Genomic DNA, 27240 nt, shown 5'->3' on the forward strand with positions numbered 1-27240 from the left:
TTAAAGCAGTACTCCCGTAGCCTACAATAACATATAGCAACCACGAATCACACACACCGGGGCTCTACCCCCCCCCCCCCGCCTTCCTTCCTTCCATCACACTCAAGGCATCTCTCGTAAGCCTGAGTGTGTGTTTGGGGGTATCTTGCGTCCATGTGTGTGTGAATGTCGGCTCAATTCTCTCAACCCGGCTCAGTGAGCACAAACACGCACACACAAAGAGAGAGAGAGAGGGAGTGAGTAAAAGAGAGAGAGAGTTTTGTATAAGGGAGGGATGGGTATTCTCCAGCCGGGGAGCAGAGCTTCAGTCTCGGCAGCCAGGACCAACAGCAGCAGCGCTGTCTGTCTCCCCATCAGCGTCACCGCCACCCGCCTGCATCCCATTTTGGACTAGACACCCCGAGCAGTGAAACAGTCTACGGGCACGATCTTGTGTGTGTGGTTGTGTGAGCGCGCGTGCGCGCTTGTGTGTCATTCGTGGAGCAAATAAAACCCAGCAGCTCGAGAAGGGCGACACAACGAAGGAGCGAAAGAGGGGGTACAGTCGGTGGCATGGAGCAGAGGTGTGCGCGCGTTTCTTCACGGAGGCGCGACTCCGGGCTGTGGTGTCTGACGGACGCAGAGAGATGCTGTGAGCTCTGGTATTAGCAGGCAGCTGCGCACCGAGCCACTCTCTCTTCTCCCTCCCTCCCCTCCCCTCCCCAGCATCACTGCTCTCTCCTCGCTCCGACCATTCGCTGAAACTGGGGAATCGGCTCCACACGGCTCGTTTTGCACACTATCGCTGGCGTCCTACACGGGGATTTGACACAACCAGGTATGTACAGCGGCGAAGCCCTGTCAGGCGCTCGAGACGTGTTTGCATGGTGTGGGAATCTTGACTGTTTGACTTCATTCTGGATCTTCTTGTTGCTTGCCTCCCCTCCCTCAGTGGCCCTGTCAGTGGACTGATGAAACGTTATTTGAGAATTATGCGATTAGATGGCATCATCTTGATGTAACTGAGGTGAAAAAAATTAAAATGCAAGGTGTTGATGATACTGTCAATCGTATTGTTGTTTACGCTACAATCCCTATCTGATTCAAACAATGTCGATTCTACAAACGTCCCATTGCTCTCATTCTCACCTTTCCCCATGTTGTTCTGCACAACAGGAACGCATGTGAGCAATGCTGTTGTTTCACACTGAGCAAACGCGATGAGACTGGATCCCGTCATGCCAGCCAAAGAAATGATAATATTTTGATTTATGAGTGGAGACAATCTGTTGTGATGTTGGCTGGTTTCCTAGGGCTGCGGGCAGATATTTCACTGTTGGGAAATAGACTACACAGGTTAGAAGAAAGGAGGCGGAATGTAGCTGAGGATGGGCGTGAGGGCAAAATGATTTGAGGATGCACACACCCTCACACGCTCAGCCCCCCCACTAGTGTACTTCGCTCTACTCACATAGCAGCAAATGTGTGCTTGAAAGCAATCATGCACGGAGGCATGCATGGCGCACATGTGTGTGTGCATACATGGCTGCACACATATGCGCACAGGGATGTACACATCCACATGTGCACTAATCCACACTCAACCATAATCCATAATCATGAGTCTGAAGACATGACGTAACACATGAGCATCTCTCATTTATATGGAGCCCTTTCTGAAGGTTTGCACAAAATATCCCTTAGTGTCAACCAAAAGCTTAAGGGACTAAACAACACACCAGTGTGTAGTAGTAATTGGTTGCAGCATAATAACCTTAAATTCGTATGGCTGAGTTTACATCAGAAGAGGAGCAGTTGTACTATTGTGAGAAATAGGTTAGCATGCCTCTAACTGGCACTCACTTTTATTAAAAGAGAGTGGCAGAGATTGTACAGACTGTGAGAAATGGAGTGTTTTAGAGTGCTCTGCTGATCAGATGCATTTGGAAAAATGGGGGAAATAGGTCCCTGGATAGTAATGCTGGGCCTGGGGTAGCAATGCCTCAGAGCATAGGGAGTGGGTGTGGCTGAGGTACTCCCCTTTCTCTGGAGGTTTCTCTAGTCTGACTCACAAATGGGAGGGGCCGTAAATCCGGACTATGGGAATACCCCAATTTTGTTTGTTACAGTAGCCAGTGATCTCTGACTAAGCAAGTTCATTAAGGAATTAGTTATTTTTAAAATATGCTGAAGTAGTTGATGAAAAAGACACTCCATTGGAGTAGTTTGAGTCTCAGTGCCTCGCTCAAGGGTCGAGAACTATATTTGATAATTATATGACCCACTTTTTAAAGACAGACAAAACAAAAATAATTGTATCAAATGTTTCAGTTATATAAAACAAGACTATGTTACATGATGTAATGATATAACAGTTCCAGTACACAAACTGAAATAGGCAAGCAGACCAACAATTCCAAGCAGACCAACAATTCCAAGCAGACCAGCAATTCCAAGGAATTGAACCTCTTGATTCCCATCCCTATTCAAAAATTAGACTAAAGGGGGATTTATACATCTGTCTTAACGCTACACCAAAGGTACGTCATGACATCATAACTTATTGAAACCCTATCGTGCAACCTGACGTGCACTTCGCTAGAAATGTGACCATATGTCACATTAACACAACCTGCAATGACTGTGATTGACCCATTGGGGATCATTGTAGCTTCCTACACATTTACGGCTCCTTATTTTTCAACTTCGTTTTTCAAATTGATTTAATCAACTCGAATAGAGAAACTCAGCGACCAACTAGTGTTTCAGTGTTACATTGTAGACTGTGCATAGATTTAATGCAGAAGAATAGGTTAAGCTTGAGGTCTAAAATGTAGAGACAAATAAATTACAGTACAGTATTTGAATATGTAAAAACCTGGTTAAACAGACTCAATATGAGACTGCTTAAAGAATTGAAATTAGTGGAACACGCGTAAGTGGGATGAGGTAATCTAGTTGTCTCTCATCCTTTTTTTTCTTTATTCTTGCATCATTACGCTCTAATGGGACGATACAAGCGATACCTCGTGGGCATTAGCAAGTCATTTGCGCATCAAGTCTAGCTCTGGAAAAGGGCGAATGCTTCATTTGTCAAACCTTAACATGCACATGTCAGGATGTTGGCTCTGTTTACACAAAGGCAGCTCCCTAATTGGTGATCAACACTCATTAAACACTAGTATTCTTTTAGTGTGAAGTGTCCAGACCAAGTGCAGCCACACTGCAGTACAGTGCTTTATGTAAGTGATGGTCCAGTGTTTGCTACAGTAAACAGTAACATATCCCAGATGCCATATTTCAGCCAGGATTGTGGCTGCAGCTCAATTTGGTTCATTAAGTGCATTACAAAAATTTGCATCACAAATGCATTGAGGTAATTGGTTTTAGTTAACCAGCAGTCATTTTTAGGTATGTTTTGTGTAGATGGTTGCATGGTAATGTATTATTATGGTTGAGTCATTCTGAAAGCTTGCACAAAAACATTTTTGTGATGTGATTTAGAAATTAGGCTATCTGTTTGACAGTTTTCAGTATAACGACTGAAAAGGTCACTTTTTATATGCTATGCAAAACCTTCCTCCTTGAAGCATAATCTATGTTTGAGTAGCAATGAGAAGTACTTCAAAAGCAGAATTTTTTAGCTGTACTATGGATATGGACTATGGCTGTACTATGTCTGGATAGCTTGAAATTTGTCTCTGTCTAACACTGACAACAGCACAGTAAAATATCTGCACTTATTAGCACCCCGTATCTGCAATCCTGCCTGTGCAGGGACAGCCTTCCCTGCTAGGTGTGTATCACCTGCACGTCTTTGCTAAATTCAGCAAAAGTTTGTTTGATCAGACTGAATTACAGTGAAATCTTTAGAAGACCCAGGACTGGTGACTCATTGGGGTAACATAAGAGATGTGCAAGAACTGCTTTATCTCAACAACCATTAAAAAAAAAAAAAAAATTAATCCTGCTTCAGATCCTCAAAAACCTTTGTGCCAAGCAAAAAAAAAAAAAAAAAAAAAAAAAGCCAAAAAAACTGTATGTCAGCTATACATAACATCAAAGGAAACTGAAAAGTTTGATGCCAGTGTTAATTCTAAGGAATTATTTGCTCTGAGAAAGACACGTTTGCAGTTTTTATCACTATAGATCATAATCCTCCAATTTTTTCATAATCAAAAATATAATTCTTATATTGTAGCTTCTGGCATGCAAATGTCTATTTCAATCATTCAGCACATTCCCTTACATTTGAGCTTCCTTTTATTTCCTCGCATTCCACTCATCATTTCCATCTTACTCTTCTTTCATGCAAACATTTCATTTTGCTCATTATATTGTGCTATTCAAGTGTGTAAACAATAAACATATTTATTTATAAAAAGTAATTTGTAATCATTTTGGGATGTATCTCTGTGTCCTGATTTGAAATAATTCACTCAATAAGAAAAGAACATGTTTTCCAGTAATATTCTACCGCCCCATGTGACAGTATAATATTATTTTCCCTGTCCTAGTTAGTTTTAAGTGTTAATTTTTGTCTGGCTGAAACATATGCATTAGTAAAGTACAGTGGTTTCTCAGGTTTACTGAACCTTTGTTTGGGCTATCCAATATTCTCTACAATTAGGAGGCAATTAAATAGGAGAGAAGGGGTGTCTGTAACAGTAACAACATCAGACCCTTCTTCAAGAATTTGTAAATGAGCCGCCTATTTTTCTGTGCACTTTGAAATATAGAAATGCACTCTTTGAATAACAAGCTCTTGTTATGTTGTTCTTTTTCAGTAGTTTAATGGCACCAGATTGGAAACTTAGCACCATCATCAGCACTTGATCTCGCTGGTGTTGCAAGATCTTGCACTGCGGTGCACTCATTCACTTTCATTCATTTAGAGAGATGTTGGAAATTCACTTTCATTCACAATTTTCTTTAAGACTGTGTGAGACTTTGCTTTGTTCACAACTTGATTGCCACTTTTATCATGCAGTTATAAGTTTAAAATTCAGATGATCACTGATCATGAAAGTATTTCAGGCAATCTCGGGACATATTAAAACATTATCTGCTGTGATTCATTTGTTGGGGACAGTTTTAGGTCATGAACCATTGGTTTCAAAAGGCTGCTCTTGGCTGTATGCCATTTTAAAAGAGCTGAGTCATGAACCTCCCAGTATACCAGTATACTGCAGTTCTTTTTTACCTTAACATTTTGCCATTCCATACCTGTAAGAGTTTTGACAGTTGGTAAAGATTTTTTTTAAAAGCTAAAAGCTTAATGATTTGCGAATACATCAGGACAATTTTTGAAAGATAAATCGTCATTTCAATGATATCATACTTTTTTAAAATTAACTAGTTAATTGAGTATCTGGTGACCTATTAAGACTGGTTCCACTGCAAGACATTTTCAGAATTATGTATAGACAAAGAGCCAAACTGCTGGACTCATTACTTTATACAGTAGTAGCAGAAAAATGTACATGCTGGCATCACATTTCAGTTCTATTTGCTAAGGTCTGATCTTTCTTCTGAGGCAAGCAGTAAAAGCTAACTGAGATGCTGTGTTTCACAGCTCATTTAAAGTGAGCATGTCTCTGTGGTCATGAGACTGTAGACACATCAAGCTCTAAACCCCAGAACTAATGTGTAGCAGCTGTCAGGTCCTCAGCACAACAAACATCTCTCTTTTGAATCAGTTGACCAGCTTCACTATATGGAAAATACATACCTCTCATACCCACTCCAAGCAATTGAAGGTTTAATGCTATCAAGCATGATTCAAGGGGCCTCTTTTTCCATGAGCCTAAAATGACTGTTTATAAGCCACTACATTTTAATATCACTTGAGTACGCCTCCCTCATTTGGTCAAAACATCTCTGATCCATCACAACATGAACACAAGTCCTGGGGGTGTTCTGTGGCGTCTGGATGTTGGAAACAGATCTTTGAACTTGTACTGTTGCTTTCTTTGATGGGAATTAAATGAACTGTCCACTTGTGCAGTCCTTGAGCCATTCCTGAGCAGTTTCTTCAGTGTGGCTGGGTGGTTTGTCATGCTGGGGAAGGTGACGTAACATTTACATAAATGTCAACACCAACTGTTTCCCAGGAGAATGTTACATTATAACAGGATGATCATTGTTATTCACTTCACCTACCTTCCAGTAGTACTACTTCCATATAGTCAACTCATGTATCAGACCATTCCAATTAAATTAATGAAATTTGTTTTCTCATCAAATTTCAGCCATTTAACAAGATAAAAAATTCTTTTAAATTATTTGTCATGGATAGTTTAAGTATGATTTTTTTTTTTTGAAATACGGTTTATTTTGGTGCTCCCTCTCTCTTTCTCATTTGATTTGTCAGGAAGTTTAGTTTGTGATTTAAGGTGACATCCATATAGAATGGGTGACTAGGTGCTCTGTTGAATTATCAGCAAAACAAAGTGTTTAAAGTTAGTTGTTGTTAATGCAGAAATTTAAATATAGACGCAAATTGTCCTTTGTTTTAGTGTTTACTTAAGCAGTTAGTTAATTGGTGTATGAAGACAGTTCAGAGGAGAAAATTTGGCTTTACAAATGTTAAAGATCAAAAGATAAAAAAAAAAAGTAGGGTTCTGCTGTATTTATGTATATCTTAGGAATTTGCAACCCAATTGTAAAACAAATATCCTTTCTTTGTCTTACAGAGAGATGGTCCTTTTCTGGAGGAAGGCCACTGGATTCAAAAGTATTAGTGACTCTCTGCATGGGCTGTGGTTTTAGTGATTGTGAGCTGGGCTCCTACTGTCAAGCACAGGTTGATTGTGCTTGGCTCACTGACGCTGTATTCCCAGCCAACTTCTCCTTTCATTAGATGATAAAAAAAAGTCCACAGGATTGCCATCCATGGTTTCTGCCCTAATCAAAACTATATCAGCCTACATTGAAAAGATTTGCAAAGGAATGTTTACAAAGAAATTGGCAAAACCAATAAAGAAGAAAGAGAGAAGTGAAAATAAAGAGCCTAAATTGACCACTGATTTGCAAGTACACAATCTAACTCTCTCTACCACACTGAAGACTACCGTTAAAAAGATTTCCAAATGCTCTTCAGCACGTAACATTTCGCTCGAAGAAGACGACGGAAAAAACGACTGTTCATCTCTGTCACCCACTTTCAGTTATCGTGTAGCTATAGCAAATGGACTCCCAAAAAGTTCTCTTTTTTTGAATAATAATGAAAGCATCTTTCCCGAGGTTCTTTCGATTGACAGTAGTTACTCTGACTCCTTGAGTGACACAAAACCCATCCGGAGACTGGATGAGCATAAATCGCACACTATGCCAGTAAGACGAAACAGGAAGAGCCTCATCAGTTTGGCTCCCTCGGATGGTAGCTCTGAAGGTGAAAGAGGGGAGCGCTCCAGTCTACACACACTTAGGTTGGGAGCTCTGCGCAAGTTAAGAAAATGGAAAAAGAGCCAGGAATGTGTCTCCTCAGACTCCGAGGTGAGCAATTGGAGGAAAACTCTAGGCATTCGGAGCAAATCCTTGGACCGTGCTGGACGGCAACAGAAGAGCTCAACCCTTGAGCCTGGCTCATCCTCAACAGGTTGCATCAGTCAAACACAGGATGTAATGGAAATGATCTTTAAGGAGCTACAGGGAATCAGCCAGATAGAGACAGAACTATCTGAGCTTCGTGGCCATGTCAATGCCCTTAAAAGCTCAATTGATGAGATCTCCAGCAGTGTGGAAGTAGTTCAGAGTGAGATTGAACAGCTTCGCTCTGGATTTGTCCAGTCAAGAAGGGAAACTCGTGATATCCATGACTACATAAAACAAATTAGTCACCAGGCCAATAATTCCACCTTGAGATTCCTCAATGTTCCTGAAGAAAAGTCAGAGAAAACAGAGAGTCTAATTTATAAAATAATAAAAGACAAAATGGGTTTTGTTGACCCTCATAAAACAATTAAAATTGAACTTGCTCATAGATTAGGGCAACAAAGAGAATGTTCTAATGCTAAACCCCGCCCTATTATTGTTATTTTTGCAACACCCCAAGATAGAGATGTAGTCTTAAAAAAGTGCTATAAACTTAAAGGAACTGGCATTACCGTGTCTACTGATAGCTTAACTCATGATGGAAAAGAGAGAAAAGACAAACTGTCATCCTCTCAAACTTATGAAAGCATGGATATAAAGATCTCAGGAAAGGATAAAGTCGTGGAGAGTGATGACTGGGACTCAATGGACAGTGACAAAGAACTGGATGAATTAAGCAGAAATAAATATGCAATGGTGATTTCAAAGCCTGTTCACAAGAGCAAATCAGAGAAGAGGCGGTCCCATGATCATACCCGGTCAGGAGATGAGGCTGGCTACTCAGGCACAGTTCACTATGCTGATGACCCTTACTATGATCCAGAAAAGCATGCAAAAGCTTACTATTCTGATCTGACCCCTGGTTGGCTTTCCCAGAGTGACTACTCCACTCCAAAACTCAGCCGCTCTGAGTCTGACTGCTCAAAACTTTGCCAGTCATACTCAGAAGACTTTTCAGAGAGTCAGTACTTTACACGGGCAAATGGCTGCTCCCTGCTGTCCTCCTCAGATCAGGAACTGTGGCAAAGGAAACAGGAAGACATGGCTTCCTCCTGGTATGCTAGCCCCAGTCACGCTCTTAGCCACGATAATCAAGCTTATGAACATAATGAGGTCGAGACTACGGAAACTATTGACAGCGGAGTTAGCAATGGACTTGTCTGTATGTCAAGGGATAGAAGTCACTACAGTGGCTCTCAGCTTTCTCTGCAAGGTGATCTATCACCGTGGAAAGACTGGCATCATTTGGAGCAGGGTGCTGACTCTGGCTTAGAAGCCTCCATAGAGGTTAGCAGTCCATTTGACCCATCAACAATTCCTGGTTTTCCAGAGAACATCACTAAATGTCAGGAGGTTGATTTACAGTTTGAAGGAGATGAGGAATTTATGATGCTTGACAGGGAATCTTCCCTACCACCAATAACGACCCACATTATTCCTCCTATCATGGAACGTGAGTCTGTCAAGTCATCTGCTCGTCAATCTAAGGAACCATGTAAGATTATTTCAAAAGAAAGCACGAAAGTAGCATCTTCCCCTAAAGATTCCCCTAAAGCCACTGCTAAAGTGACACATAAACAAACTAAAGTGGCTACAAAAGAGGACAACTCAAAAATATTGCTAAAGGAAAGTCCTAAGGTATCTGCTAAGGTTTCACCTAAAGTGACCTCTAAAGCAGCTTCTAAAGAGTTGCCTAAAGAGATTTCAAAGTCAGCAGCTAAGGAATCCTCTCAAGCTATCTCTAAAGACAGTCCTAAACTCACTCCTAAAGACACAACAAAGCCCACAGTCAAAGAGGTATCTAAAGTGGCATCTCAGGCACGTCCTAGTGAGATTGTTAAAGTCACTTCTAAAGTGACCACCAAAGATAGCCCCATATTGACTCCTAAAGAAAGTCCTAAAGAGTCCCCTAAAGAGAGCCCTAAAATAACCCCAATCGACACCCCTGTCTTGACCCCTGTCTCGACTCCTAAAGAGTCCCCTAAGGAATCTCCTAAGGAATCCCCTAAAGTTATTGCTAAAGAACTTCCACAAGTTGTACCTAAAGAAGGTCTGAAAATTACTCCTAAAGAAGTTACCAAAGAAGCTTCAAAACCTTCCCCAAAAGAGGCCCCCAAAGAGGTGCATAAAGTAGCACCTAAGGAAACTGCTAAAATACCAACTAAAGAAGTTAGTATGATTCCAGCTAAAGAGTCCCCAAAAGTCGTCCCAAAAGAGAGCCCTAAAGTGACCCCCAAAGAAACCCCTAAACCAGCCCCAGGAGAAGCTCCTAAAGTAGCACCAAAAGTAGCCTCTAAAGAAGTCTCTAAAGATATCCCCAAAACAATTCCTAAAGAAAAATTCCCCGAACTGGATGTTAATCATAGCTTTCACCAGTCCCAGAGTAAGTCTTCATCTATGTACCGTAGCCAGAGTGAGATTCGAACAGAGAAGGTTGAGGAAGTTCCCAAGTCTTGGAGCAGTAGGCTCAGCATAGATCTCAGTGAAAAGTCCTTTGGATTTGGCTTTGGTTCTACCTTACAGAGAGCTAAGTCAGCTCTTGAGGTTGTATGGAAATCTGGGTCTCAGACTACCCCTGCTGCGCCACCTGAGGAGACCTCAAACACCTCGTCTTCATTTATGGGGCGATTCCGCACGCTATCTGGTTCCACTACCAATAATTCTAGTACTACAGTTGACTCAGATATCCAGAGAGAGCCCGTCTTCATTAAAGCAGAGGAGGATAAAACAGAAGCCGAGGAACAACCCGTGGACAGTGAGACCCACTATGTTGAAGTAATGGAGCAAGTGCTAGCTAACCTGGAGAACAGAACTAATACTTCTGAGACAGAGGAGCCTGATGAGCCTGTTCAGGAGTGTGAGACTTCTCAGGACTATGATGTGTCTGAAGACATTGAAGCCACTCCAGACATTGATGCCTCTCAGGATTTGAAAGCTTTGCAAGAGTTGGAAGCCCCAGGTGACAATGAAGCAAGTAAAGAAACATGTGTTCTGGAATATGATTGTAGTTTGGATGAGCAGTATGATGAAGAGTACAGCGAGGATTATGAAAACCAACTGACTGAGGACACTGCTGAATATGATGCCATGGTAGAATATGTAGATGTAGAAGAACCAGATGAGACAGAGGGAAATGATCTGACAGAGGAGATGGAAGAAGGTGACGAGGAGCTGGAAGAGGTGGCAGAAATAACTGAAGAGGTTGCAGAGGTGTCAGAAAAGGTTGAACAAAAGCAAGAGGATGAAAACAAAAATCTTCCAGAAGAAAAACCAATAGAGGCTCCACCTAAGAAGCGTATTCGGCCCACATTTAAGGAGGCAGCGCTGAGGGCCTACAGGAAACAGATGGCCGAACTGGAGCAGCAGATCCTTGCAGGGGGTATGATACTTTTCTTCCTATCATTTGTCACAGTGTTATCTGAATTTTGTTCCACTTTTTTTTTTACATGGCAGGTCTAACATGTGTTGTATGAATTACTAACAAAATAGACAAAGTCTACATTTATGTGCTCCCCAAAATTTGTCAGTAAAGAAGCAAACAGCAAGTGAACATCAAGTACAGCAGTCAAGTGTCAGGTGATTGTGCATTAATGAATACAGCAACAAAGTTACTGTAAAAGTGGTTACAGCTATAGTACCAAATGTTATAACCAACAAAAAAAAGTAAATATAAAAAATAAATAAATTATAAAATATAAAAGCTGAGATGGGCTCCAGTCCCCACAGAATCCTGATAAGGATAAGTGAAAGTGAATGGATGGATAAAAAACAAATCACAGGAAACAATGAGGAAAAAAACAAGGAGTATGGGAAGAAGTAATATACCCGTTTGTTTTCAGTTAATGAACAGCAAAAATAGCATGAATTCTTATTTTTAAACATCAAGAAAGTCTTTGGTGGAAGCCTGAATTGCAGTGAATGTAAATAAATGCATGTATATGATTTACACAGTGCAACCAAGCCCCTGACTTGAAATTAGGTATTGTAATAATGCTACTCTTGCATGAACCTCAGACTTTGATACATTTGGCAAATGTGTTTGAATTGGTTATTTATGTTGTGGTGAAAAACTGAAGGCAGTGAATCTGTTAGGTGGTGGATGGCATTCCCATGGCACAGCACTGGATTCTCATGCAGACAGCTGTGGCTTAAGGGATAGTATTTTATTTCTGGTGGGTTGTTATTTATTACCAGACTTTTTAGGAACATAGAATTCTGTTGGTGACCTCCTAAACATACCATCATTTGAAAAAAAGCATGACCGCACTGCTATTTAATGACATTGTGGTGGCAGAGAGTCTAAACAAGTGTTTAAACTTGTTAAAGCAAATAAAGCTTTTATTTGCTTTTTTTTTTTTTTTTTTTTTACCAATGAGAAGCTATTAAATGCACTACAATATTTTAAATCATAAATAAAACCATTATACATTATACCAGTAATTGTATTGTTCATATTATTTTGCCATACCTTTGATTCACCACAGTAGTATTTATTCAGAATTCTGTAGGTCTATGGCATCCCACTTAAAATTTGGATAGATTCATTGATGGAACAGTCTTCCAGTTGGAGTGAAATAAGACGTAAGGAAATTTCCACTCTTACTTAAAATCAAAAAGCTTTTGACCCACATACGTAACGGTTGTAGTGATGGCGTGCAATCTTAGTTCAGTAATACAGGCTACTCCTTAATGCTGGCTGTGTGACAGATGTGTTCATAAATGTAAATTCAGTTCAAATTAAAATAGATTAACCGGAGATTCCCCTCCTGGCGCAGTATATGGGTCTATGCTTTATACATCACTTATAACATAAACAGGTAATCTTATAACAGGCCAATGCAAACTTAATGAAACATTTACTGGCTATGACTCTGCAGTTTTAGTTTTACACATTGCCTTTTTATGGCTACCAGGCAAAAAGAATTAAGACTTGAACTGAGTGACTGACTTACTGAGTCACTCCTTATTGCTGAATCTCATAGGTGTGAGGTGAGGCATACAGCGAGCTCTAGGCAAGTGTGACAGACTATCCTCGCTTTCCACTGGCTGTTTGATTCTTTTTCCATCTTTGATAAATCAGTTAGTGGCCTGGTTCTATGATGTTTATGTGTTGTTTGTGCTGTTTTGCTTCATTATTCAGGTTTGTTTTGTGACAACCTATCAAAGACTGAAATGTGTAGTGGAAATGTAAGAGAGTGGTAACCACACAGACAAGTGAAATTGATTTTTCTTTGCACTTGTTTTCTTTTGGCTGCATATTTTTCCATGCCACAAGCTTTTCGGTTAGTTTATTTATGTGTTTTATAATGATGTTGATCAAAGAATAACATCAATGTGGATATAAATGACAACTATTTATTGCTATAGTAAATAAGTATCATTAGAAAAAGTCTTTGGTTCCCAGTAGCTGTTTCTGAAATATAGTTAGATGCATAATTTGTTAGGGAAATAGGCATTTTTATAAATTTGCCCCTTTACACCATCACAGTGGTTTTAAATCAACCAATCAAGATGTGACTAAAGTTTTAATTCAAAATGTTTAACTAAAGTAGTACGTTAACTGTTTAGGAGCAAAAATAATCAGACATTTAGCATGTATTTTCATATAAGACGAGCCCTGATCCGTTATTATTCCATGACAAATTAAGTAGAAAAAATATCAGGAGTTGATTGCAAGTGTTTAACTTGTATTTTGTAGCTTTTTACCAGAGATTTTACTATGAGGTCCAAAGACATGACAGTGAGGGAGGCCATCATTAGGCTGAAAAAAAAAAAACCCAAACAATAATAAACCTATCAGACAGATAGTAAAATCTTCAGTCGAGTGGTCAGATCAATAATCTGGTACATCCTTAAAATGTAGGAATGCATCATCAAAAGGCCTGCAATACTATTGATTATAGTGGTTAAAGTGGTTGATTGCGTAATTTTGTCCTTGGTTAAGAAAAACATCTAAAAAGTTAAGATACAATAGATAAAAGAGACTTATTTGGACAGAAGAATCCAAGATGAACTTGTACTAGAATGATGGGAAGAGAGAAGTATTGTAAAGGAGAGAAACAGCTAATATTCTGAAGCATTCCACATCATTTTCAGACATAGTGGTGGTGATGTTATAGCATTGGCATGTATTACTGTCAGTGGAATTAGGTTACTAGTGTTTATTGAAGATGTGACTGCTGACAGAAGCAGCAGGACCAATTGTAAAGTGGACAAGGCTTTGCTCAGATTGAGCCACATACTGCAAGGCCGATTGGAGAAAGCTTCACAGTGCAAATGGATAATGATCCAGTGCATACTGCAAAAGTAACCTCAGAGTTTCTCAAGGCAAAGAAATGGGATATTGCTTTATGGCCAAGTCATTCACCTGATTTTTACCCAACTAGGCATGTATCTAAAGGGAGGAAACTCAGCATTTGGTGCAGTCCATGGGTGCTAGACTTTTGGCAGTCGTCAAGTCTTTAAAACAATCCTTGCGTTTAACATTATGTTCATTTGTCCAATTTTTTTTGAACATCTAGTTATTGCTGCACCTTGGTGAAACCCTTTCAATGGAAGCGGAAAGTCTGCACTTCAATCATATAGTTGTGTAAAAAGTGTTAATAAAATATTATAACACATAATAAAATGAGCCAAAAATAATAATTGCCTGCTCTTTCTGGTGTCATCTAAAACACTCTCAGATGTGTTTGGCACCTGTGATGTTACCTCACAGTTTTTTGAAAAATACACACAAATTGTAATTAAAAAAAAAAATTGTATTATTTTGTGGTGCTTATGGAGAAGGACGCATAGATGCATGCATAATCTATATGCCCCCCACATTTCCTCCCACTCACACGCTCCTACTCCCACCCTCATTAGCTTTATGCCTTCATCTCTTGTAGCTGATATGTGCTCATCATTCTCGTGCTCTGGAGCGTGCTGGCTGGTCTGTGTGGGAGCTGTGAAAGGAGTCTCAGCAGTACTGCCACTCCTGCCAGGCCTGTCTTCAACTGGCTACAGCAGCGTCTGTATTCAGATGCTAATTCACACTCCCAAGGGCATTCTGTAACCAGGTCAGCCTTGCTTGGAATATTTATAGAGGTCTACCGCTACTGAAGTTTGCTGCTTGTTCCTGGGGGAGCAAAGGAGGTAGACCCTCTTTATGCTTAGTTCACCGTTTCTCAAGAAAGTGTGGATATGAAAAATGCAGATAAAGGGAATGGAGGGCCTCTCCTGCTGTTGTTTAAAGTGTTATCTTCCAATTCAAAATATTGATTGACTTTGTGTTGTTGCTGGGGGGAAAAAATGGATCTAAAGTGAAAGCTTGTTCTCCACAGGTAATGTACACTCCCAACTTTGAGATGCTGCACTTTTCAGATTAAACACTTAAAGTGTCAATAGGTAACTCCCCACACACGCATCCACCCCATGCAGCTATTGAAAAGACGCTTTATGTTTTAAAATGCTCTCTTGTATCAAGCTTACTGACCTAGTAATAACAATGCCAAGTGGTTTTCTCTTTTGAACCCTTTTTAGTTGCTGTGTACTATCCATACAAGATTCAGCTTTACTTTTCTTCTTTACTTTCTTTTTCTTTGCCTCCTCAGACAATACACCTCATATTTTTCATTTATATTTTTCAGTTTCATAATTATTGCCAACGTTTGCCATTGAGTTTGAATTTACTAAAAGCTACTGGAAAATCAATAATGGTTTCCTTTACATGTTTTATTTGTTTGTTTGTTTTGAATGGCTTTCTTTTCTGGTTAAAAATCATACCCTATATCCTTTCACACTTTTTATACTTGTACTTTTTATCCTCTACTTGCCCCAGCGTTGTTCTCTATGAGTATAAGTTCCGACAATAGTTGCTGCAATGTCACAAACAAAACTTTGCTTTTATTTATATATATATATGTATATATATATATATATATATATATATATATATATACATATATGGGTTGATAACCCATCTTTGCTGATCTTGGTTCACTTCTTCAGAAATGTCTTTTCTATGATATTGTGAATAAGTGAATGAATTCACTGACATTAGCCTGCCACAGCCTCAAAGACGTAGTCATAGTTAGAACAAAAGTGAGGGGAACAGTGACTGCTAATATTGCTTATATAATATAGCTGGTGCTTTTATTTCATATTGGTCATGTGGTATATTTTGAGTGATCAGAGGCACAAGCTCTGAATAGATTGGTTGCACAGGCACTTAAGACATTCATATGTCACTTTGAAATATATTTCACCAGTGCCTTTCTTTTTTTTTAACATGTTTTGTCACAGATTTATTTTCCAAAAGTAATTTCTGAGGTTATTAAACATGGAGCTTTTACTTGACAGCTGATAATATGACATTTTCTTTTCACTTTACTGCATCTGTGTGTGTCCCACCAACCTGAGTGGATTGCCAAATACAACCAGAGTTTTGCTGCCATCTAGCTTGTTTTAGGCTACGTCCACACTAATGCATTTTCGTTTGAAAACGCATCGTTTTCTCTCCGTTTTGGCCTCCCGTCCACACTGAGACGGCGTTTTCGCTGATGGAAAACACAGCGTTTTGAAAACGCCCTCGAAAATGCATACATTTGGAAACTGTGCTTTCGCGTCGCAGTGTGGACAGCAAAAACGCAGACTTTCTAAAACGATGACGCATTTTAGTCATGTGATGCAGTCATGTGACCAATTAAACTAAGATAGTGGAGGGCATTATACAGCAGTTGTTTTGTTTGCTCTGAATTTTGACAGCCCTATTAAAGATTAATATCAGTCTGTACATGCTCCAGATAGTTTTTCTTCAAATTCTTTACCTCTCACTTACTTTTGCAACTTTGTACTTTTGTGTTGCTCGCAGCAACAACTCCACCTCATTGTTAGTTCATTTAAAAAACTCAGTGTTTTTCCTCAACATTGTGCCACGACGTTTCAAAGAGCCGGAAAGTAAATAAACGGCAGACTAAATGAGGCAGGTCGAATCTTCTTGCATTTCACGCATGCGCAGTACTGGAACGTAAGTGTTTCTCGCCGTTTCAATGTGGACGCACAACTCTTTGAAAACGACTGAAAATGCTAGTGTGGATGTGGAGCGTTTTCAGACGAAAACGCCGTTTTTAGACAAAAACGCCGTTTTCAAATCTGTGTGGACATAGCCTTAGTTTTCCATCTAACTTTATTTTAACTCTAACTATATTTGTTTTTTCTTCAACACTGTAGTTCAATTACAACAAGCCCCCTTTGATAATTTTGTCTAGCGTATGTTAAATTTAGTCTGTCACGTCTTCACAAGCTTCAGTGAATCCACTCAGTAAGTAGGTCCTTGTCACAGCAGCTATTGTGTAAAAAGGAAAACACGGGGATGATATTTAAAATTAATTATGGCCCCATTCTCTTTAGTGTGTAAACCTTTCAGTTTTGGCACCGTACACTAAACGGTAGGGGGTTAGTTCAAGTATAAGTAGAGTTGCACTTCTAACTATTGGAAAGAAACGTCTGTTAATATACATTTAAGGCAAGTTGCTGGAAGTCATTATTTATTTTTCAGTGCTTATTGCTAACCTCGGGTATCTGAGGCTGATAATAATATATACACAGTGAAAGATGTAATCAAATCCTACAATAACCTGTGCACACTGCAAGTACTACTCTGGAGCCTGGACTGCAGCTACAACAGGCCCACAGTTTAGGGATGACTTACTGGAACTGGAGGAGCTGGACTGTTTGTCTTGTTTTGCCACCAAATGGAAATATGGGCAATTTTAAGCAATCTGAGCAATTCAGTCTAGCCAGTGCAAACATGCATTTGTCACTATAAAAGTTTGTACTGCAGTAGAGCATTAAGACTTGTCATAGTCATAATAAATTAGGAGTTCTTTAGCGTACATAAATGATTTTTATTTAAATGTTTATAGTTCATAGTTATATGAAATTGAGAAAAGTAGGAACATAGGATTGGTAGGCTTGTTTATATAAATACGTAGAACTGCTACAACTGGTTGGCAGTGAAGGGAGGAGTAAAATATAGTAAGATATTGTGGTCAGCAGTATTGAATGCTGCACTGAGGTCTAACAGGAATAGTGCAGGGATGAGTCCACTGTCAGAGCCCATAGGAAGGTCATTAGTAATGAGTCCTGTTTCTATACTGTGATTAATTCTGAATCCTGACTAAATTTCTTTAAACAAACCCTTCCTTTGCATATGATGAGTTAGTTGTTTCACAGCTACTCTTTCAAATTATTTTTAAATAAAAAGAAAGTTGGTGATTGGTCTGTAATTAGCTAAGACAGCTGGGTGAAGTAAAGGCTTTTAAAGAAATGTATTAATTACAACCATCTTAAAAGCCTGTGGTACATAGCCTGATAATATTTAACATTTAATATTGAATCCCTAGTCTAGTAAAAATGAGACCTAGGAGACACATCAATTATTTGGAGGACATGATTACTGAAGGTAACTGAGGAAGATCAATAGTATTGAAAGTTGTCTGTGAAGGTTCTCAGTCATCCAGGTCATCGTAGTCTAAGGAGCTTGGAAAGAAAAGTGTCTGGACTTCTTTAAGTCGCTTGAAGATGTTTCACCTCTCATCCGAGAAGCTTCTTCAGTTCTAAGGGTCAAATGGTGGAGAGTCCCAGATTTAAACCCTGTGGGGGTATCCCCCCAACGAGGGACAAAAGGACCCCCTGATGATCCTCTACCTAATCACATGAGCCAAGGTGTGAAAACGGGTGTAGCTCACAATCAGCCAGGGTTTCGGGTGAGCTCATTGTGAAACCTGGCCCCACCCTATCATGTGATTTCCTGAGGTCAGATGGCCCAGGGTGTGAGTGGGCATTAAGGCGTCTGGGAAAATATCTCAAAACTGGATTATAGGTGGCAGACAGTTGGTGTCGTAAGCCACCGCCTCTGTTCAAAGATGGTCGCTCAAAGTGGACATATACTCGGCTCAACAGAGCTCTGTCTCTTTGTCAGCCTGGCTTTAGCCTCCCTTGAGTGCTGAAAAGAAACCTGGGGTTATTCTTGTTTTCTTCTCTCATTGATGAATAGTTAGAGGTCCTAGCTTTAAAGTTAGAATTTAAATTTGGTTCAAGAGTTGAGAGGTGTTCTCATACATGAACCTTGTGATCATATTTACCCTTTTACAAGTCACTTCTGCACTCAGTTGAAGAAAGCGTGTGCATAATTCAAACTTGCAGTAAATTGTGTTCTGGTCTATTGCAGGCTATTAGAAACAAAACCTCAGTTCGTACACAAGTAAAATGTGAATCTCTAAAGCATTAGATGTTATTATTGAACCCAAAATCAGGGTTGAAGTCAGCAGAAAGATGATTGTAAATGATATAGGCTATGTGGATCTATTGAAACCAAAAATGTTCCCTGACATCAATATACAACCATTTAAGAACACTGATAAGCTGTTGATGAAGGAAATATAGCCAAACATACATACTCTGGGAGTAAAGCATGGTACTGTATATTGGAAATGCAATATGATATAGCCACAGATGTTATCTAAGTAATGTTAATGTCAGACTTATTCAATATACCTTGCTGCAAAACTAGTTAAAGCTTTCAGACTTCAGCTTTTCGGAACACATTAAACAACCATATACATTGGGGATTTGTTCATTTCCAATTTTTTCAGTCTTCCTAACACTCATATGTGAATCTTCAGTGTAAGGAGAAGGGTTATGAGACAGGATCAGCTCTACATTCCTAGTTTAATTTCCTGTATCTGTCATGAGCTGCTTGAAAATGTCCTTTTGCTCTCATACACTCAGATGATGGTAAACTCATTGTAATGTAAGGTGAAAAAAAATCAGTAAAAATGCGCAAACACGCTAGTTTCTTTCTGTTTAAACCTATACTTGGTGTCCACAGTAGAACAAACGTTCTTGGGTGTGTAGGGGCTTTGATCAGTCCTGGTAATACTGAAAGCTATGTGAAGCTTTTCTGCTTCAGAACCCTGATCTATGTACGGTGTGACCATGTGTGTCAGGACCATAATGCTGGATTTATTGCTGCTGTTTGCCCACACCACACACACAGATAGGCATGTACACACACACGCACATGCACACGCACACACACATACACACATGCACTGAGCTTTCCTACCAATCAGTTACATTTTTGTTCCACAGATTTAAGGCACCTGTGAATTGAGGTTTATATCTGCAGCCTATAGCCTATCTTTGTGCTGTGGCTTTATCTAGAGCAGCTACAGACTTGAAGGTGGAGGAGATGGCTCTATCTTGTATAGCTGTGCACAAAGTAGTTTAGTTGGTCGCTGTCCATGGTACCCACTGACTGCTGAGCTCCTCTTTGTGTGTAGAGTAACAATATATTTTCATAGCTCTACCAAAAATGTTCCTGTACAAAATCAACCTTTTCAAGAATTTATACAATGTTGCGTAACATTTTTAACGCTTTGAAACGCTTCCATGGCAATCACTTATCATAAAACATTAACTATAACTATAAAATAGTTATGATGAAGTCAACCACTTCATTTTCAATAAATGTGTAGGATTAAAATCATAATCAAAATCAAAATCATAGAAACAAAATCAAGTCATTATCTTATTTTCTACCTTTAATTCACTCTCTATTAGTGAGGCAGTAACAAGAAAACCAACAGTAGGTTTATTGTTTTAATCAGGCTGGCAATTTGATCTTTCTCTTGTGAACAGCTGCTTTCTATTTGTTCACAAAGATCATGTTTATGCTGCCATTTATCACCTATGGATCAATAGCACAGTAATTACACCTCTCCAGTCTTACTTATTTAAAGGGCTTGCCCTCTTGCAGTTTGTCTCTAAAATAACAACACGATACCAACTGCTTACATAATGTCCCATGTCTTCCTAACTCAGGTAATGTTATCGATCACAGCCATCTTTCTTTCAAACTGCATTTATTTATTCTGTGTCCAAGAAATAATCTTCATCTATTAGCCCTTAGCTGGGAACCCTCTTTTTTATGCTGGTTCTACTGTCTTTTTCTGTTCTTAGCAATTCCCTCTAAAGTGTTGACTCTCTCTTCATTTCGACATAAATTGTTTGGCAAAACAGAATTGTGTAATCTGGCAGTAATAATAGATCCATGTCCTAAATAAGTGTTTACTATTCTAGTGAGTTGATCCTTTCTAAAACTTCATGTTCTTGTCATTTTCTTCTTTCAGACACCAGTGCTTTGGATACTCAGGTTTTAAGCCACTGTTTATCATCAGATAATTGGACACTTGTGATTACTGTGCATGTGCATGTGTGTTTTTGTGAATGTGGAGTTTATAATGTGTGTGTGATCAAAGTGATATTTGTAGGTGTGATAGATAATGCAGCATGTGCCCTTCTGTTGGTTATCCCATTATTCCGTTTTTTTTTTTTAGAAAATTATACATGTTTTAAATTTCACATTTGGTCAGTGAGAAGGGAGCATTACACAATAGGCAAATGTGGCCTAAAGCGCAGAGAGCGGCAAAACTCTGAGTCTCGAGCCCACAAACTACACTGATGTGGAATAATTTTGTCTTTTGCCTGTGGTGCTTTCCTCTCTTCTCCCTGTGCGGTATTATTTTGTTCCTATCATTTATCTTGTCCTGAATTGCCCTCCTATTGTACCTATTTTCCCAGGTTCTTGTTATTATAGTGTTTATTTGTTCTATCTAAATTGTCTCCCATTTTCCTTGTGCGTGTTTGAGTGCTTTCTTCTTTGTAGTTCTTGTTTTACACTATGTGTTTCTTCTCTCTGAAGCCTCGCAGTCTTTTGGATCCCAAAGTGCTCGGCTTGCAGACCGGGGGGTGAGTGGTAGCTCACGTACTGATCTGATTGGTTCACAATTACTCAAATTGGAGCTGCTGTGCTGTTTGTACCCTCATGCTCACTCACCTGTAGCTGAAAGGCTACAGGCATGCTGCTTCGCTGGCATACAGCCCCAGTTAAACTACCACGCTTGCTATTTGGTCAAATACCATAGGGGGATAATGCAGCCATTAAAAGGCAAACATGCCACTCAAGGAATCCTGAATGAAATCTATAGGAATATTCAACAACACCAAAGATGGTGATACAAGCACAACTTCCAGTGGAAACAACATTATGTAGTATCAAAGCCTTTTTAAACATGTTTTTTAAATTAGATTTGACTCCTCAGTCCATACATGCAATTTTTTTTCATTGTGACCATGAAAATGAATTTTCATTTAGATAAACCTACAGGCCTGTCAAGATTGCTAGAAGGAGGATGACTTCACACTATTTATATATGTCACGTATTTGATTAACTTCCTGTTAAGAAATGCGAGTGTCCATGCAAGCGTATGAACCCAACTGCTTAGATATATGTGATAAACTGTCAAATGTAGCCTCAGTTTACCCCATTGCATATCATGACAGTGTAGACAATGCAGTGTAACAGCAGGATACACCAAGCATTAAGAGAGGGAAAGCTCAGGTCTCCTGGATGAGACAAAGGACTTTGCAGTTTGTCATGCTGTGTATCTTTAGGGTCAAATCACTGATGTCGTCGAGAGGGCTGACAGAAAAGCTTGAGGAGCTTTATCTGTATGGAGGCATTGGGGCCTCGATGTTAGGTTGAGGTCATTGTAGAGTCTTTGAGTGACAGTTGAGGTGATGCCACTGAGAGCCTCGTGGGATTGGAGTAAGACATGTGGGGAAGTAGTGAGCACAAGGGAATTGAAAAATAGAGAGAGCCAGATGACTGGAGCTGAAGTGTTTAAACATGACACAAATTAATATTAAAGTTCATGTTTTTTGAGGTGCAGAGAAAATTTGCATAATTTTTTTTCTGCACTGGGCCCTCAATATTTGAGTTTTATTGAGTTTTATTGAGTACAAGTTGAGTTTCAGACTCAACATGTATTAATTGTATATAATATAAATAATAACAAGTATAATATGTGTCAGTAATAGCCATCACCCCTGGTATGTCTTAGAAAAAAATAGATAACATGGAAGAAGGGGAGGTTATGGGTACAGCAGGGGGTTAGAGGGATTATTTCTATTACTAGTGTTTGTTCACAACAAGCAAAGTGGAAGGGGGTAAGACAGGTTCAGAAGGAGGCATGATCCATGGGGTTTGACAGTTGTGTAAATCAAGGCCCCCCTTTCACTGTAGTAATGTCTCCCACAGCATGGCATTATTATGATATTAATACACCTTAAATCTGTCTGCTTCTCCAGGGCTGGCAGTATTCTTTATGGTATTGACAGCATGCCAGATTTACGTCGCAAGAGGACAGTGCCTCTTGTCCGAGACCTGGTGAGTCATCTGCCTCAACAAGGTTATGTGTGATTTATGTCAAATCTATCTAAGTGACCCCATGTTTTAACACAGTAGTGGAATCATTCTCTGTGTAAGTATGAGCAGGGGGTCCCCTGTAGTAGACAAAAATACTGTTACAGTGTTTCAAAGTGGCACTGTTTGTTTCTCATCATTGTCCTGTACTATCCTGTATATAACAACCTCCAAGAATTTGTCATTAAAATCTGACTGTGTCAGGTTTGCATTTTAAGTTCTTATAGCTTATGATTGTTGTAATTAAAAATGAGCCGACTATACAGACATTTTATTCAAAATAAATTTAGGTGTCACTTAGACATTCACTGTGGCAAAATTAAGCCAATAAAAAGGTGATGGGTAATAAAAGCAAACACCTAAATCTCTGGCTATTCTGTTAGAGCAGTGCCTTGTGGGTATTTAAAATCTAACCTTAGCCATAACTCTGTCGCTTAATTATTTAGCCTGGAGAGAGTGTTTAAGACATTGCATTACTATGATGCTCCGCCATTTGCTTTTATTGCAACATAATGTGTCATAAGATATCCCGCAGAGAGGCATGTTGCAAACAAGTCCACTTTAGCACTGTGCCACATGGTTAGTCTGTCTGAAAGACAACAGTCTGTTGTGATGCCAGTAGTATTCATGTGTGTTTATAATTGTTTGTCCACTATGTACTGCACACTATGTCTGTCTTGTATGTGTTTTTGTGTCCTCTTCATGTTTTTTAGCCAAAGCCAAACAAATATTAACACAAATCAGATCTTTAAGCAAACTGCTTGGTATACTCGTTAAGTCGAATGCCCTTCGCTGATTGGTTTTATTTTGAAATATTACAAAATGAGTTTTGTGTAAATGATAATGCAATTTGATGTCATGCACATAGATGCTGATGAATGTTTATATCACGGTGAACAACATGAGTTGATGCTGTATTTGTCCATATCTCTCATGAAATTAATAACCAACAATGTCTTGGTAAGTATGGGTTGTCGTTTTTTAAATTTTCTTCTGGATTTTGGTGTATATTTGCCATTCCTACAAAGACCCATAACAGCTATGGGTAATATTTTTCAGTGAGTTGTCAGATTTCAGCCTCGCCGATGTTCGCCATTTTTCTTGCTTTTTCTGTTGCTCGGCAGGTGTTGAAAAATTGTATTTAACTTGAAATGTTGACAACTCAGCCCAAAAATATATCCGAGAGACTTCATTGACTTCTGATTTAACTGTGTGAGGCTTTTAAATCATGTAAAAGTGACACTGAGCAAGCCTTTTACACATGGGATGAAGTCAGTAGTCAGCAAACTAATTGGTCCCCTTTCATTGCCTCTCCTTTGTCGATGTCCCCCATTTGCTGTGCGATTGCTTCAGGGCAGCAACAGCGTTTGATTGGAACGGACAGCAAAGTTCCCCCACATTATGGCGGGATGCAAAAAAAAAACAAAAAACAACAACATCAAAAGTTGAAGATTGATTCACAAAGCACTGAATGCTATATTGTAGCTGAATAGACATCATCTGGTCACAGGGTCCTCTTGTATTGCCCGCAGCAACCTCACCAGTGCTGGTGCATGTTGATAAACTTACATCAACACTCACGGTTCATGTAGAGGTCACGTTCCTTCCTACATTCTCCATGGCTTCCATGGATCTTTACCATAGCTGGGCTGTACAGACAAGAGGGTCGTGGTAAAGACTGATCCAATATTGTCAGCTGTCGATGTCTGCATTCCTCTGTTATGTAATTTTCCTCAGTATGGGATAAATGTTTATCAGTCTCTGCTCACCCAAACTCAGTGGATATTACTATGACAGCTAATTTAAGTAAATGTGTGTATTAGTGTGAATGTATGTGTGTTACTTGTCAGTGTTTGTGAGAGTGCCTTGTGTGGGTGTCTATTGGTTTTTGTTCACATAAGTTTGTGACTGTCTGGGCAGATGTGTGCGTGCGTGTGCCTGAGTGTGAGTCGGTGTTGTGCAGTACAGCTGGCTTCACTCATACGTGAGTGTGTGTATGTGTGTGTGTGTGATGTGTTTCTCTGTTTGTGTCAAACTAATGTGCAGAGCAGACAGCAGAAAATATGATCAAAGCTTCATCCAACAGAAAACTGAATATAAATGTCAAGCATGACTGCAGTTTAGTTACTTCTAGTGCATGAATGGATAAAGAATCATGCAACCGCTGTTTAATCTCTCTTGATAAATAGTTGAATCTTTCTAGAGCTCTGTGCCCTAAGCAGCAGTCCTGCATGGCAGTTGAAGCACCTATGCTCTCACTATGGATTAGAAATTCAATTCCTCTGCTGTTTGTGCTTTCAGTGTTCCCCTCCTACTCTTTGTCTAATTCAGTTTCTCTCGTTTTTTCTTTCATTCTTTATTCATGATCTCTTGGATATTACAGGCTTTGGTAAGCTTGCTTTCTTTTCCCCCTGTGCTAAAGTAATATTCTCTGTTTAAAAAAATGTTTTCAAATGTTCAATTAAACTACTAAAGTAAATCTGCGTGTGGTAGTCAATCTGTTCTACATTTAATTAAATATTTCTACTCCTTAACACATAGTTTAAAGCTGTGTCTAAATCCCCCCAAAATACTGCATAAAAGTCCGGATAGGTAAAATGGGTTGGTGAATTCATCTCTTTTTTATCCTCCTCTTCTTCCATCAGACCCTAACTGCTCGAAAGGCAGGCATCTCGTTCGCTCTGGTGAACAGGTCCACCCTGAATAACGAGGAACTGGTGAGTACATGGAAGTCATTATGTGGTTATTGCGGTGTGTGGCTATTATGTACTATTAATGGAACATAGAAGGCTTTACAGGGACAAAGGGTGCTGGATCCACCTTATGATTATTTTGGGGGGGCTGTATTTGGAAAGTCTGGTACTGAAATGCTTATAAACTTTTAGAGCTGTGCTGTGTGCTGCAGCCATTGTACTTCAGGTCATGTCGGCAGGAACACGGAGTTCCAAAATGTGAGGATTCCATTACTAGGCCACTTTACTTCTTACATGTACATATAGCATACTGTGATCTGTCTGCATGCTGGTCTGTCTGTCTACAAATAGACAGCTTCAGTTTAAAGAATTGGTCTTTGTGACCAGCTACTCTTTATTCTGATACACGCCATACATTAGTTAATGTGGCCCAGTTCAGAAATTAAGCAGTGGTCCTACTATTTTATTTTGACTATTAATAATGAGCACTGCATACTGAGGATGACTGAGATCTAAAGAAAGGGCAAAATGTCTCAGTTGATGGTGTGAGACACTTTTGTGACCTCTAAAGCTCTCTCTGCATTAATGGATTGCAATTCTTCCCTCCCAGAGGGAAGACGGCGTAACAGGAGGCAAACAGCAGGAGAAAGCAGCTTCTCAGCGAGACAAACAAGCAGACAATTTCACATCCGTTGATGTGCAACAAGGGGATGCCTAAGCCTACAAGATTACTGGATTCAAATGCGCTCTGTATACATATTGCTCAAAGATTTCATCTTTTCAAAAGGTCCTAAATGCAGCTCTCAGTTCATGCACACTGATTGTGCACATGCTTGTGTCGCTCATAAGTTTCACACACTTGACTTGTTCCTCTTGGTCCACATGGCCAGTTTCCCTATGGTGACAGGGGTCTTGATTGCTTACTAATAACCATGGATCGTTTTAAAGGAGCTTTAGGGATGAACAACTCATGACCTAGATGAAGGAGAAATGATGTGAATGATGCAGCATCCTAATTGGTGTACAGAGAGCTGATTCTTGAATAACTTTGTGCTGTGGTGTGAAGACTTTAGGGGTTCGAAGAGCTGTATGCTGATTAGGAGCAAACTGGTCTTAATATTGGTCAGGGGGAGCTGACTTCTGAGCAGAGCTGTAGATTGTGTGGTCTTAGTAAGTAGGACGAGCAGATGTCAGAGTTTTATCTGCTGCATTAAGTCCAGGAGAGTGCTTCCCTGTGAGAACTCTGAGAGCACTCAGTAAACAACCATATGCTATTTAAGTGAGGAGAATGGACTAGTAAAGGAAGGGTGAGAAATTGACAGGAATTAGGAGAGAATGAGAGAAGATCAGGGCAAAAAAGGATTTGTCATTTTGACCCTGTGGCTGTGATGTCACTGCGCAGGCAGCCGTGGTGAACAAACTGCCTTCCCTGGAGAAATGTTTCAGTCTACTTATAGTGCTTACTTCTTCCATCCTCTCATTGTTTCTCCGGACTACGCCTTCCAGTTGTTCTTTTTTAATTCAATGCAATTTATTGTGACTCATTTTATTTTAAGAACATATAGACTTCCCTATCTCCCTATGCTGTTTCTTTCTGTGTCGTGTTTCCCATGCATCTGCTTTTTAGAGCAGAAAGAAACATTATGTGTGGGCCGGCTAAC

General features: G+C 39.6%; 1 protein-coding gene across 2 annotated transcripts in view; it reads left to right on the forward strand.

The window, feature by feature from the left end:
- The first annotated feature begins 301 nt into the window (after positions 1–301).
- The window catches only part of LOC134630749 (protein unc-13 homolog C), a 110439-nt gene continuing 83500 nt past the window's right edge, over positions 302–27240 (forward strand). Inside the window, exons 1-7 of one of the 2 annotated variants that reach the window (XM_063478368.1) lie at positions 302–817; positions 6675–10954; positions 20751–20773; positions 21323–21369; positions 22772–22850; positions 25270–25275; positions 25532–25603. In XM_063478368.1, coding sequence (XP_063334438.1) covers positions 6874–10954; positions 20751–20773; positions 21323–21369; positions 22772–22850; positions 25270–25275; positions 25532–25603 — 4308 coding nt within the window. In that variant the 5' untranslated portion in view covers positions 302–817; positions 6675–6873. The remainder of the gene's footprint in view (positions 818–6674; positions 10955–20750; positions 20774–21322; positions 21370–22771; positions 22851–25269; positions 25276–25531; positions 25604–27240) is intronic. The other variant, XM_063478360.1, reaches the window with a different exon arrangement.

This window comes from Pelmatolapia mariae, linkage group LG1 (genome assembly GCF_036321145.2).
Source record: "Pelmatolapia mariae isolate MD_Pm_ZW linkage group LG1, Pm_UMD_F_2, whole genome shotgun sequence".
NCBI lineage: Eukaryota > Metazoa > Chordata > Actinopteri > Cichliformes > Cichlidae > Pelmatolapia > Pelmatolapia mariae.